Raw genomic sequence first — 13,739 nt, 5'->3', positions numbered from 1 at the left:
CTTCACCTCCGACCATCACTATAGGGCTTCGGGCGGCACTACCTCTGTCGAGCCTCGCTGTGTCTACTGTTGAGAGGGTAATAGACCGCCTCCCTCAGCCCCACCATTGAGCTCCACCTCCGGAGCCGCCAAGGAAGTCCTGGTGGCCTACCTCCGTTGAGCCCCGCTGCAGCGACGCTTTAGGTTGTGCGACTTCATGAAGCTACACCACTATCACCCTCGGGATGTGACCCGGCGAAGCTCATGGCGCTTGTTTCTGACAAAGGCATCCACACTGCAATAATGGAAGGCCACCCAAGATATTCAAACTTCGAAGGGGATGGAACTAATTTATTATGCATCCACTCGCCTCTTAGAACCTTGGAATTAGCTGGGGAAATGTCTCAGCCTGAAATATTTAAACAAATATTTAAACAGTGTATTGTGGTATTACTATAGCGATCATAATATTCCCGCTGCTACGTGGTATGTAAAGGGTGAAAGATCCAGAATACTCTATTATATATATGATTGCAACATAATATTTCAGGAGCAAGATGGTAATTTCTTATGCTCTTTCTCTCTATAAAATAAGTCCTCAAAGGGTATAAGAGGGTACTCCAGATTTTTGCCTCCATACGACACTCTTTCTCTTTCTCTTCTCAAAACTATTAGCCATCTTCAAGCTTAAATCCTCCTTAATAAGAAATATTCTCACCGTATTTTATTCGAGCCACGTTCGTATCCCAACAGTATGCATGATTGTAGCATTGCGGAGCACACAGCCAGCGTGCTTGTAGCTGCTTCATTGAAGCCTCTTTGAAGCTACAAAAGGAAATAAGAAGCAAGAGCTATAGAACATATAGCGTTAACAACTCGAGCTAGCTGCATACTGAAGACTCGACGTACTTGATCAGAACAAGAGAAATATGGAACGGAGAAAAAAATATATGGCAGGACTGGATTAATGCACATGCTATGCATCAATGATGCTAGCCACTATAAAGGAAATTAACAGAAGATGTGGGCATGTGGTATAACATCGATGAGAGAGGTTGATGGAGATCAAGCACGATAATATCTTCTAGAAAATTGGATACTAAGGAGAGAAAACTAGCACAGTAACAGCTACAGTACATAGATGAGATTGTATTGTTGTTAATAAGGGATTTTTTTAGCACTAGTAGCTTAAATTTAATCAAACTTTAACAGGAGTAAAATCATATAGTTGGTTAAGAGCCAAAAAAGTCCAGTGCTTGGTTGAACAAAAAACCACTGAGACCTGCTTTCACTCATCTGTTTCGCACATAGACGTGCTACCATCTTCTCACTCCACGTGAATAGATATAGTAAGAAAATTAGCAAAACATCTTCCCCGCTCTATGATCTTCGTAGGCACGAGATTAAGGACATCCTGTCGCGCTGCGCTCAAGCTCCTCACCACGCGTATCCTAGCTGTCATTGCCACACATGGTCCAGACTTCGCCGCCGCTGCTTGAGTGGGAACAGACCGGTGAGGTTTGACCGCTGGGGTGGGAAGGCATGAGGATAAGATGAGAGAGAAAATAAATTATTTTAAAACCGGCTGCTTATTTGAGGGAGCTAGAATTAGATTTGGAATGTGTTTGTATTCGTCTATTAATTGGGACCGGGTCTATTTAAACTGGATCGAATTTTTTTAACCGAAATAGGCCAATTTCGGTTGGGGTTCAAAAATAGCGAAATTTCCCCTGGTTTCCTCCATGAGTCTACTGCGTTCTCGACAAGGTTCTCAAGAGATTTCATAAGCAGCTTTTTTTAGATAAAGGATGATCTACTGGTGAGAGGCTAAGAAGCTGCACCTCCCGAGCTAGAAGTGGAATTTTTTATTTTTAAATCCGAAAATTGCAAATATATATGTTCATTTTGAAATGTTCTAATTTTATACTCATATCACCCGTAAGAAAGTACATATTGGAACTGTAACATGTACTTTCAACAGGTGACATGAGGTGTCAGTGGGCTCGGCCTCAGCGACGAGGCAACAATGCCATCCATATCAGATGCCACCCACTTCTCGTTTATTGAAAGGGTGATATGCTACCTGTCGCGTGTGGGGGCTATGGAAAAGATGTCACCCATCTGAAGGATGACAACCTTTTCTATTTAAGAGGTGTGCCGGCCCTCCTACTAAGCATAATGCTCATTTGTGTCCCCAACAAACTGAGGGGAGAGCAAAGGAGAGGGGAGGGAGGAGAAAGCGTTGAAGTCCTGCCAAAATCCATATACGGTGAAGGTAAATATTTTAATTCTAATATTATTTTTACAAACTAGTTAGATTAGCTATCAGATCTTGTTTTGGACATAGATTATACAACAGATCTAGGATTTTAGAGGAATGCTAGCTGTTTGTTTTATTATGTTCTGTTGTTATAGATCAACAACATATAGTTATTGTAAGCCGAAATAATAGTATAAATTTTTGCCGGTTATAGATAGGTATGTCAGATAAGCTGTATTTTAAGATTCTTTTTTATAGGGAAAAAGATATTGTTTATAGTCCACAAGGGGTAGATTTGTTGGGGTTTGACTCAGTGGATAAAGGTATACCTAGATCAATCGAAAAGACTTTTGTGGAATTGTACAAGTAGTTAATGTAGGGTTTCAAAATAGATCCCGAGGGTTCTGATAGATCGTGGAAGTGAAGGTGTTTATTGGGATGTTTTCTAGATAACTGATATCTCAGTTTGGAGGACATACCACATATGTTGCTTGTGCAGTGGAGGTACACGGAGGGAGTTGTGAAGTTGCAGGCTGCAGATACTGTGGAGGAGAATGTCAAAATGGTGCTACATGAGGTGGAATACCGGATGTTGAGAGTTCCTCGACCGATCCGATGGAACCAACGAGTGAGGCACCATGACGCAAAAGAAGGGACATCGCAAGACCACGCACATTCATAATGACATGAACTAATCTAAAGTCAGGCACCGTGTAAATTGGTGTAACAAGTGTAATAAAACCGGATACACATTCAAGAGGTGCGCTAAAATTCCGTCAGGTGGCAACGGTGGCGAAGCAGTTTCTTCTAGATCAGCTTCTGATTGGAGACGTCCACAACCTCATCCTTCATTTGTTTAAGGATATGTCCTATACGTATACAAATCCACTAGGATTTTCTAGATTATCAGAGCATACGACTGTATCGGGAAAAGGAGTCCCTATATGTATAGAAACTGCTCGTAGATTCTAGAATACCAATTAAATAAATAAATCTATCCCTAAGTTTAAAGATGATAAAATACTACTTGAAAAGGAGTCCAGAGGATACCCATTAAATAAATAAATATATACATATATATATATATATATATATATATATATATATATATATATATATATATATATATATATATATATATATATATATATATATATATATATATATATATATTCGACCTGTCACCAAGAAAACACACAAGAAGCCTTCGAGTGGTCTTAGATCCCATCTAGGCTAGCAATAACCCCTCTTTATTATGTCTTTAAAATCAAAACGAGAACACATAATGTAGGGTTATTATTTTTTGAGAGATCTGAATTTGTATAAATCTCTATCTTCTAATGTTTGATTCGGCAAGAAAGAGTATCCCTTACTTTCATCGTGTATTCGTAAGATTGATAGTTTGCTAACCGTCGATAGGAATGGATTCACAACACTTAAAAAAAAAAATCATAATTTTCTATTTCATAATAATTTCTAATTCCATTTAAAAATCAAATAATTCAGGCTAACTTTCACTGTTTCATTAGACGACATGTTACTATCGTCCTTCTAACGGACAACAAGAGTATAGGTTTACAAAATTTCAAAACAAACACGTATATTTGCAATTTTTGAAATCCCAGAAGAGCAGGCCACACGGCCTAGGCCTGTTTGTGGGTCGGAGCCCACCACAGTTCACGACATGGCCCAACAGACCGCCAATACGAGTCAGATCCAGCGGCCTGCCCTGCCCACCACACACACCCGAGGCGGCACTCGGCGGCGATGGGCGGCGGCGGCGCGCACGGCGGCACGACCTACAAGGGGTACACCATCCCGCACAACAAGCGCTGGCACACAGTCGCCGGCAAGGGCCTATGCGCCGTCATGTGGTACGCACGCGCGCTCTTCCCCTTTCCTCTCCGCCCCCGATCCATCCATCCATCTCATAGCTTTACCCGATCCAACGCCGCCGGCGATGCCTCCCTGATTTGCTGAAATGGAACGCTGCGGCGGGATTCGTCCTCGCGGGTGGGCTTCCGGATCCGTCCTTCTGTTCCTCGCACCGACGCAGACTGTAGCCGCAGCCCGCATGGCAAAAATCCTATTTGGGGATGTGGAAATGGAGCTGGACATTGCCTTTTATCTGAGATCGTTTCGTCTGGGCCATCGTCTCATTGCTGCATCTAGGAGCTGCTATTAGTGTGGTGATCGCTAGCAACCGTGCACCATCCTTGCGGATTGGGAAGGCCATGTCAGGCTTTTCATGCTTTAGGCTCTTGGGTGATTTGATGGGAACTTTGTAACCTCCTTCTGTGGCTTTGTGTCTGTGCTCGTCTTACAAGAGTTGTGAATAAGCTCTGGCTATTTTTTCACCTTCACGTCAAGCTAATATCGATCCAAGGAAATTTATCGTTGCACAACCTTATTCAATTGCACGCAATATATTCTCAGGTTCAGGATTACGTCTCCAGAGTGAAAATCTAATTGCGTGTGACCAGTTAACTTTGAAATGGCTACCGCAGCTGACAATTTATCTTGATCACCCTTGCATCTTCATAAAACAGAATTATCAGAAGCCAAAGACAAAAAGCTCTGAAATTTTAGCTATACTACTTAGCCCATTACCTGTCACACTCACTCAGAATTAAACTAACCCATTACCGGCACCACATGTACAGTATGTATCAAGTTACAGCCAAAATGCCATGATTTCATAAAACACAGAAATGTATATGGCATGATATTAAAGTCTTCAGTTCCGCCATGCATGTTCTTCAGCCAGCTTAACCCTTTCTGTATGCTGGGAGTCCTTCGGACTCTTATTGGATATGATACCTATACCATGTGAACATAGATGCATTAAACAGCAAAATCTCAAAGTTGACCTTCTTTTGAAGGTAGAGCTCATCATCCTTGATCGTGTATTTGTTCTGAGATTTTAAGAGTTCAGAAGTATAGGGATTTATTTCAGATATGTTCAGAGTTTAGACCCCATATATTCTAGTAGTGTGATTTTGTCATATTTTCACAAGTATAACCAAGTGTGCTATCTATAGGTTTTGGGTTTTCTACAGGGCCAAGCAGGACGGTGCTGTGCTCTTGGTAATATTTTATTTTGTTTCGTCTAATTTCACTCTACTACACTTTATCTTGGTTTACTTGGATACAAGTTAAATGAGTGCAATGTTTTCAGGGTTTGCGCCATCCTTGGGACGGGCATGATGATCACTCTCATGGTCATGGACATGAGCATGAGGTATTAGGATCTGACCCCTTGTCTTAGTATTATGAAAATCCATACTTTAGCTTATTTAGTTAATGAATTGAAAAGGTTGCTTCTGCTTGACTCCTGTGCCTATTAACAATCTTTTGGCATGTTACATTCGATGGCTTTTATTTTTCTTGGGATTGGGCTCCTTTTCCTTTTTTTATGTGTTCTAATTTTGAGGATTTGCAAACCAAATAGGAAGAAGTTTTTTCTCAACTACGAAAATATTAGTCGCTGCATATCTCACTATCTTGTATATTTATCAAGCTTATACACTTCTTGACTGGTCATGACAAAAGGCAGACCTACCACGTGCTGAGTGTTGCACAATCATTTTAATGTCATCGTTATATGACACTTCATCAATTTACAAGGTTATCTGTTCATGACCTATTGCGTGCTTCACTTAGAGGTACCAACTAGTTGATATTTGCTCTTGTCTAGTTGTTCTTAGTTAACCAGCTGATCACCTGGGTTCATTCTTCATTTCCTTTTGAAATGTACCTGTAATACATCGATCATGTTCCATGTGAGTATGGGACTCCCAGATATTTTTAACTGCCTTTATTTGTTGTGTTTGCTTATATCGTGCATGTTTGATAATTTGAAGCAGTAAACTGATGTATACTGTTTTGACTGATAATTAATTCCTTAAGTGTAAAAACAAAGAGCCATTCGCTTTCAGTGGATCTACTATACTGTTCTTAAAAAAAGAAAAAAAAGAAAGCAGAAACTCCATTGGCTCACTGGTAACTCATGAAGTCGTCATTATTTTGCGCAGGCATCATCATCGTCATCATCTCATTAAGTTCACTGCTCCGTGCGGCTGAGGGTGGCTCGATGCTTGGCATGTTCCAACTAAAGTGTCAGTTAATAAAGTATGCTACCCCGCATGGGACTCGTATTGTTTGCAAGTTGTTTAGCACAAACCGGATTTCTTACAATTGTGGTTGTGTATTTGATTTCAAGCTTCGGTGCAAATGTTGTGAGAATTAATTCGTGTATGACGCTGCTCCTTGGGATCGCTACTTCTTGTGCCCCTTGTCTTTGCTGTGTGTTAACCGTAAGGAAATCTGTATTATACGGGCTATATCCTACAACAGCTCAATTAAGAAGAGGAATGGCATGAAGTTTTTTTTTTGTCCATGATGGGCGAGGTCGACCCTTCTTCGTGTAAAGTCTGGCCTTATATTCCTTTTGCATTCCAAGTGATGGTTGTCATTCAAGCAGGGGCTTTTTGAGTGTGGAACGATGGTCCTTTAGCCACCCCCTCTATTTGTTTTAGATGACAAGAAATGGGCTCTCTATCTGGTAACTTGACAGGATTCCATGGTAGGCTTCTTGCAAGGAGCCATAATATAATGCCTCATGACAAGGAGGGTGGACAGCCGGTTGAAACGTTGCACTTGCAGAGAGAGCAGTAGGTGGTGATTTCCATTGCAGGCGTAGCCGATGGATGAAGATGGTAGCAAGAAGAGCTAATCATCTTCTGTACACTCACTGTCCACATTTGATTAGCTGGCATATCACCTGCACTGCACGTAAATCTGCAGAGTGAGTAATTAAGCAGTCAGATGTAGGATCGTGGAGAGAGCCGTGCTTGTTTAATTCGAAATTCAGGTCACCTTCCTTGGTGGGAGCGTGGCAAATGCCTAGTTGATGGTAACCTGCAGTTGCAAGCGTATCCATCCATCCACTTGGCAGGCACGCGGTACTGACCGATGCAGTCGAGGCGATCCAGTCCGGCCAGCTGTGCTCTGGCTCTCTTTGTGTGTGATATGCGTACTGACATGCAAACAAGTTGGGCCTGGCGATACGTGCCAGTAGTGAATCTTGCGGAGGCACGTGCATGCCAACGTAACGACGCCAGAGGGCAACACGACACACGAGGGAAGCATCTGCCCACCAGCCGAGAAGTTGCCAACCTCCGAGACGACCCTCTAGCTCTCCTCCTGTCCATCAATGATGAGTAAAGTAATCAAGCCAAGCCACTCGTGCGCACGCACACACGCCCAACACAAGAGCACAGCACCAACCCATCATCAAGTGGAGATGATTTCTAGTACGTGCGTGCATGCCACTTGTCTTGTCTGACAACCAGCTAGCTCCTGTACAATCTCACTCAGGTCACAGCGCGTGATCCATCCAACCATCGATCGAGCTCAGTTTCAACTTCGCATGCATGCCACTAGACATGGCAGGCAGGCCGACGCTGACGCTGCTAGCTACCAGCTTCAGCTCACCGTGCGTGCGCCTCTTTATAAACCAGGAAGGAACACGCCGCAGACACACCGACAACGACGAGCTCAGCTAACATACAGGCAGGCATGGCGCCCAGCTTCGCGCGCTCCATCTCCTTCCCTCTGAACCCGTCCAGGTCCTCCAAGCCTCGCATGGCGGCGTCCGCCTACCACGCCCGCTCCGTCAGCCTCCCGTGCCACTCCCACACTATCCTCGCCCACCTCCATACCCACATCCGCGCCGTCCGCGCCTGGGCGCAGGACCCCACTTCCGTCGCCTCCGGCCTCGCGCACGTCGACGCGCTCCACGCCGCGCTCGGCGACCTCCTCGACCTCCCAGAGGCCCAGGCCGCGCTCTCCGGCGCCGCCAGCAGCAGCAACGACCGCCTCCTCGACGCCTTCCTCCGCCTCGCCGACGCGCACGGAAGCTTCCAGGAGGCCGTCGTTGAGCTCAAGCAGGACGTCGCCGAGGCCCTGGCTGCCGTCCGCCGCCACGATGGCGCGCGCCTCGCCTCCGCGCTGAGGTCGCAGCGCAAGGCCGGGAAGGAACTGGTCCGGCTCGCGGCCGCGGCCAGGGACGGCGCCAGCAGACCCTCGCGCCTTGGCCTCGGAGGCAGCGCGGCGGAGGTCGAGGTGGCAGGGTTGCTGGCCGAGGCCGCGGCAGCCACAGCGTCCGCCTCAGCGGCGCTGTTCAACACCGTGGCGGCCATGTCGGCGTCGGTCTCCGCGGCGGCGTGCTCCTGCAAGAGGACGGCAGCGCTGATGTGCCTGATCAAGAAGGTGTCCGAGGAAGAGAAGGAGACGATGGCGTTGATGGAGACGCTGGAGGAGCTTGAGGAGTGCATCGGCGAGCTGGAGAGCGGCAGCGACAAGGTGTTCAGGAGCCTCGTTCAGACCAGGGTTGCACTGCTCAACATACACACCCAAATCTTCTAGCTCTAGCTGTTCCCAGTGACGGATTGAACCCAAATTCATAGGGGACCGGGGTTCTAACTGGTTAAAGAGGGACCAAATTACACTATAAAATACAAAAAATTGTTATGTCTGAAGCTACGGCCCACCCTGATCACAATAATGTTGAATTAGAACATCTTGAATTAGCAGTCAGGGAAACATGAATGTAACTGTAAGTCTGTAAATAACCTGAGTTTTTGTAAAGTACTACTACAACTGCGTGCGTAATTGGTTTCCATTATCTGAAAAAGAAAGCGTGCATACTTTTAATTTGGTCTTGAATTGTTCAGTGCGCATCTCATGTTTCTTACATATGCAATACACTACTCCATGTCTCCATATTTGCCTTCAAATGTGTATGATGAATTGACGATGCTCTGAAGTTCAGCACTACAAAGTTGGCTAGTGGATAAATGGGATCCGGTAATGTTCACATCTAAGGCGCATAGTGTTGACTATTTCTTTACCACCAAGGCCCAGGCCCCATATACAGTGTTCCTGTTCCTTTGTAAAACTAGCAGCAAGTCCCCTTCTTCTCAAAAAAAGGAAAAAAGACAGCACGAAGTTACGCCAATATGATGTATCCACGAAGCTTGGTCTTTAAAACTTGCAGCAAGTCCCATATTTCTCCATGAAACTTGGTCTTCCTTTCTTTCTTTGATGGTAAACTTGGTCTTTCAAACTCACGCAATATACACAGACACGTAAGTATATGGAGTATCGCACTGCAGGGTGCAGGCAGCTCAAGTTGTAGGACAGTGCCGATCTGATGGACGTACGTGGGGGACTGATCCATTGGAGACCAGACGTACGATTAAGGCGTGCAGCAGCAAGCATGCATGGTGTGCCGGGGAATATCCACGCACGAGCATCTCCATCGCCCCGTCGCAGTCGTCAAGCGTACGCGAGGACGAATCAGACAGCGAGCGAGATGCAGATGCAACACGACGAAACCAACAAGGCCCGGGCGCCGTACGTACACGATCGATCCGTACCGAGCAGAGGGCGTGCGTCGGCGTCCCTCGCGCACGAGCTGTCTCCCCGCTCGCCCCTCCCGTCGCGGATCGTGTCGGGCACCGCGCCGGCACCGGAAGCGGCCATGCGTGCGAATGATATCGATCGATTGGTCTGGTCGATCTGTCACGAGCGAGCGGCCAAAGGAACTGAGCTAGCTAACGGCCCGACATAATAATTAATGTTGTTGCCGACGCCCGATCGGTGCACCGGCCATGCATGTCCAGCCGGCAGGTAGCTAGTGAGCTGACGAACTTGTCTGTTAAAAAACTGCTGTGCTGTGCTGTGTACCCGAATAACATGGGAATGGAGGATAGGCACGTTACGTGGGATCAGATCAGCTACCTTCCGTCTTCCGGTGCTTGTTTGAGGATAGACAGGAGTATATGATGTCCGCCGCTGTGAAATGCGCGAGGAACAGAAGTGAGAAACAACCATGGGCAAGCAACAAGCATGCAAACAGAGCTGGTATTAGTCCTCCACATACAACACAATATATGCATGCCTAGTGACTGCGAGATGATAATCACTATAAAAAATAGTTATGGATGACGAGTAATATTTTTATATAAGTGATGTGTAATAAGATCATAGATGATAGATCTTAACACTGATAATCTGTTATTAATGATAGATCAAAGTCCTGTGGTTTATCGTGGCTCTTTTTGTCTGATGTCATGTAGTGGATAAGGCCTTGCATCAGAGCACCGCGCGCGTGGCCCTCCACACCATCCAGGAATGCATCCAGCCTCGCCGACGACTCCCGCGCGCCACCAACCGCCCACACATGCCATGCCGCCCCCAACTCCCATCCCATCCCATCCCATGGCCGCGCCGCCTCGTCCTCTTTATATACCCCACTCTCCCTCTCCTCTCGTCATCACAACAAACATACGCAAACAGGCAAGAAAGAAGATCCGGCAGCATTCAGAAATGGCGCCCACCTTCGGCCGCTCCATCTCCTTCCCTCTCAGCCCGGCGCTGTCCTCCAGGCACCACGTCCGCTCCGTCAGCCTCCCGTCGTCCCGCTCCCACCCGCTGCTCGCCCACCTCCAGAACAACATCCGGGCCGTCCGCGCCTGGGTCGCCGAACCCACCGCCCCGGCCTCCTCGGGCCTCGCGCACCTCCACGCGCTCCACGCCGCGCTTGCCGAGCTCCTCCTCCTCCCGGAGGCGCGCGCCGCTCTACACAGTGGTGCTGCCACCGCAGACTGCCTCCTCGACGGCTTCCTCGTCCTCGCCGATGCGCACGGCGCCTTCCAGGAGACAGTCCTCGAGGTCAAACGCCACGCAGCCGAGGTCCAGGCCGCGCTCCGGAGACGCGACCTGTCCCGGCTCTCCTCCGCGGTCCGCGCCCAGCGCCATGCCGAGAAGGAGCTCGCCCACCTCGCTTCGTCCGTGCGCGCGGCCGCCAAGTTCCCCCAGGTGGTTGGCCCCGCGGCCAGCGCCGCGGAGGTCGAGGTGTCCGGTGTCCTCGCCGAGGCTGTGGCCGCCGTCGCGTCCGCGTCCGCGGCCGTGTTCTCGGCCTTGGAGTCCATCTCCTCGGCCGCGACCACAGCCGCCGCGTCTTCTTCCAAGAAATCAACGACGCTGGTCTCCTTGGTCAAGAGGACCAAGGCTGCTTCCTCCGACGAGAAGGAGATGGCTGCGCTCGACAGGTTGGAAGACCTTGAAGAATGCATTGCGGAGATGGAAGCCGGGAGTGACAAGGTGTTCAGGAGCATCCTGCACACCAGGGTCGCTCTCCTAAATATCCACACCCAGACATGCTAATTTCGGACATCAAAAGTCTCCAAATTAACTCAAGTGTACATAGAAACTGAACGAATTATTCCTGCAAAGAAAAAAAATCTCTTGTTCGGCTCTACATATCTCGCTCTGCATGTGTCTCCTTGCGCAAATATCTATTCAATTTGTCTGCTTGAAATGCATTTCTGTGATATATGTTTCGTCGAAGAAAAACACATTCACGATTGGTGCTCACAAGCTTAAACCCATCTCTCACGGTCGGCTCAAATCGAACAACCGTTTCATATACCCTTTTTTGCTCGAATTTCCACAAGAATTTTGCTAATTTGGAATTCATAGATGCACTATTTCATAAATCTACACATCAGAACGAAGGGGGACAGGCTCCCATTGACGAAAATTACTTTAAGATAAGATCTCTGCTGACACTATTCTTAAATCAAACTGTGACCATCCATGATCTGGATCTAGATCAAGTTCCTGAAACACCACGCGCGTTCGAACGAGGGACCTACAATATTCGAATCATTTTGAGAGACAAAACTGATCAATGCACCACTATTTTATTGAAGATTAGCTGAGATCTCCGACATCGATCACTAAATAAAGGAGCGGCCACCAAGTCGGTCATGGGACTTGCACCACTACAGATGCCTGTCGACAAAATTCATGAAAATTCTCTCAAACTTATGTACAGAGCTGGTCCTGAGATTTTGGTCTCTCGGAGTGAAACTAAAAATGGCCTATTAAACACATAAAAAATTAATTAATATATAATTTGTAAAGATAATATTCGATGCATTTTAAAAAATTGTTTCTGATAAACACTTTAAGTACATCTAAAAGCAACGTTCACCTCAAACACTTTTTAAAGTTCATTTTAAACAATTTCTTCTAATATTTCTAAATACGAAGTCATTGATGATGGTATCGACATCAATCTCATTCAGTAAGTACTTCTTAATGCATAAAGTTGACAAACCACTTAATCTTTCTTAAGATATTGTGGATCTTAAATAGTTCTTCAATAATTTCAATTTAAAGAAATCGTACTAATTATCACGTGGAACTCGTAAGAATTTGAACCCCAACCTGACAATTGATGGATTACTGCAAACGACGAACGCGAAATGCCGATCGTCAAGTCACCGATTAGGAAGGATTGCACGAGACGACGAGACACTACAATAAAACACATTATCAGTGGTGATCCAAAATTACTATCAGTGGCAGGTTTTGAACCACCACTGATTACTCAACACTAATAGTCATAGATTATCAGTTCCGATTATGGAACCAGCACTGAACTCCCTATCAGTGCTGATTAGTGACTCCAACCGGTAGTGATAGGTGGACTATCACTATCATCATCCGGTGGTAATAGTCAGTTCCCGATTCAACGTTTTTGGGGTTGAAAAATCAAAATATATATTTTTTTCGTGGCCAGAGGAACCCAATTAGTCACTGCTCACTCTATCGCACCTGAGCTCACAGTAGCTCCACGATTTTCGCTCGCATGCGGTTCTTAGGACTCAAACTCACGACCTCACAGTGGCTTCGCTTCGTGCGTATGACCCCTCTAACTATCTCACCTCTCATTCATTTTTGACTATAATAGCAAAATCAATTCTTTTGATATCTTCTGACCAAACGTTTGAACGGCTATTTGAACATCTAAATGATCTTAAACGAAAAAGTTTTCAACTACAAAGTTATATATCTCTTCAAATTCTACAATATTCATATAAAGTTTATCTCTGTTCGACTATGTATAAAAAAGTGTGTGCAATCTGTGCAGTGTTCAGTAAAATAGCCAATCCGTGCGTGTGGTTTTTGGTACTCAAACTTAAAACCTCTCAGCTCGTGCGAACTCTTCTCACCATCCCATCACAGAACTACTACTGATCATTATAGCATATGCATTCATTTTGATATCTTCTATTTGAAACTTCAAATGATTATTTGGACATCTAAATGACTTCAAATAAAAAAAGTTTTTAACTCCAAAGTTATAGATCTCGTCGAGAGCTATAATTTTTATATAAAGTTTGTCCTCATCCAAATTCGTATGAAAAAATTATGAATTTTTTAAGATAAGTAGTCATCCATTTTTAGAAGCGTTTACTTATGTAAACCGTCTCCAAAAATAATACTCTATTTCTACAAACGGTTCACATAAGGGATCATCTTTGAAAATAACCATTATCATATGTGATTTCTTATGTGCGCCGTTTATGTTAATTATCATATTTCTAGAGACGGTTCACATAAGGAACCGACTGTGAAAATA

At 45.6% G+C, this 13,739-nt stretch overlaps 3 protein-coding genes across 3 annotated transcripts; all 3 read left to right on the top strand.

Moving 5' to 3' along the window:
* Positions 1–3,954: 3,954 nt before the first annotated feature.
* Positions 3,955–6,638, top strand: LOC133883612 (NADH dehydrogenase [ubiquinone] 1 beta subcomplex subunit 2-like). The gene is made up of 4 exons (XM_062322987.1): positions 3,955–4,113; positions 5,281–5,326; positions 5,418–5,480; positions 6,274–6,638. Exons 1-4 carry the CDS (start codon positions 4,007–4,009, stop codon positions 6,298–6,300), a joined length of 243 nt encoding a protein of 80 aa, XP_062178971.1. The 5' UTR covers positions 3,955–4,006; the 3' UTR covers positions 6,301–6,638.
* Positions 6,639–7,777: 1,139 nt separating this feature from the next.
* Positions 7,778–8,740, top strand: LOC133883386 (uncharacterized). The gene has a single exon (XM_062322699.1). The coding sequence runs from the start codon at positions 7,820–7,822 to the stop codon at positions 8,666–8,668; it is 849 nt and encodes a 282-aa protein (XP_062178683.1). The 5' UTR covers positions 7,778–7,819; the 3' UTR covers positions 8,669–8,740.
* Positions 8,741–10,568: 1,828 nt separating this feature from the next.
* LOC133883443 (uncharacterized) lies at positions 10,569–11,557 on the top strand. Its single transcript, XM_062322775.1, has one exon. It carries the CDS (start codon positions 10,634–10,636, stop codon positions 11,471–11,473), a length of 840 nt encoding a protein of 279 aa, XP_062178759.1. The 5' UTR covers positions 10,569–10,633; the 3' UTR covers positions 11,474–11,557.
* The last annotated feature ends 2,182 nt before the right edge of the window (positions 11,558–13,739 follow it).

Source organism: Phragmites australis, chromosome 10 (assembly GCF_958298935.1).
Source record: "Phragmites australis chromosome 10, lpPhrAust1.1, whole genome shotgun sequence".
NCBI classification, from domain to species: domain Eukaryota; kingdom Viridiplantae; phylum Streptophyta; class Magnoliopsida; order Poales; family Poaceae; genus Phragmites; species Phragmites australis.
This window is presented reverse-complemented; position numbering and strand designations above follow the sequence as displayed.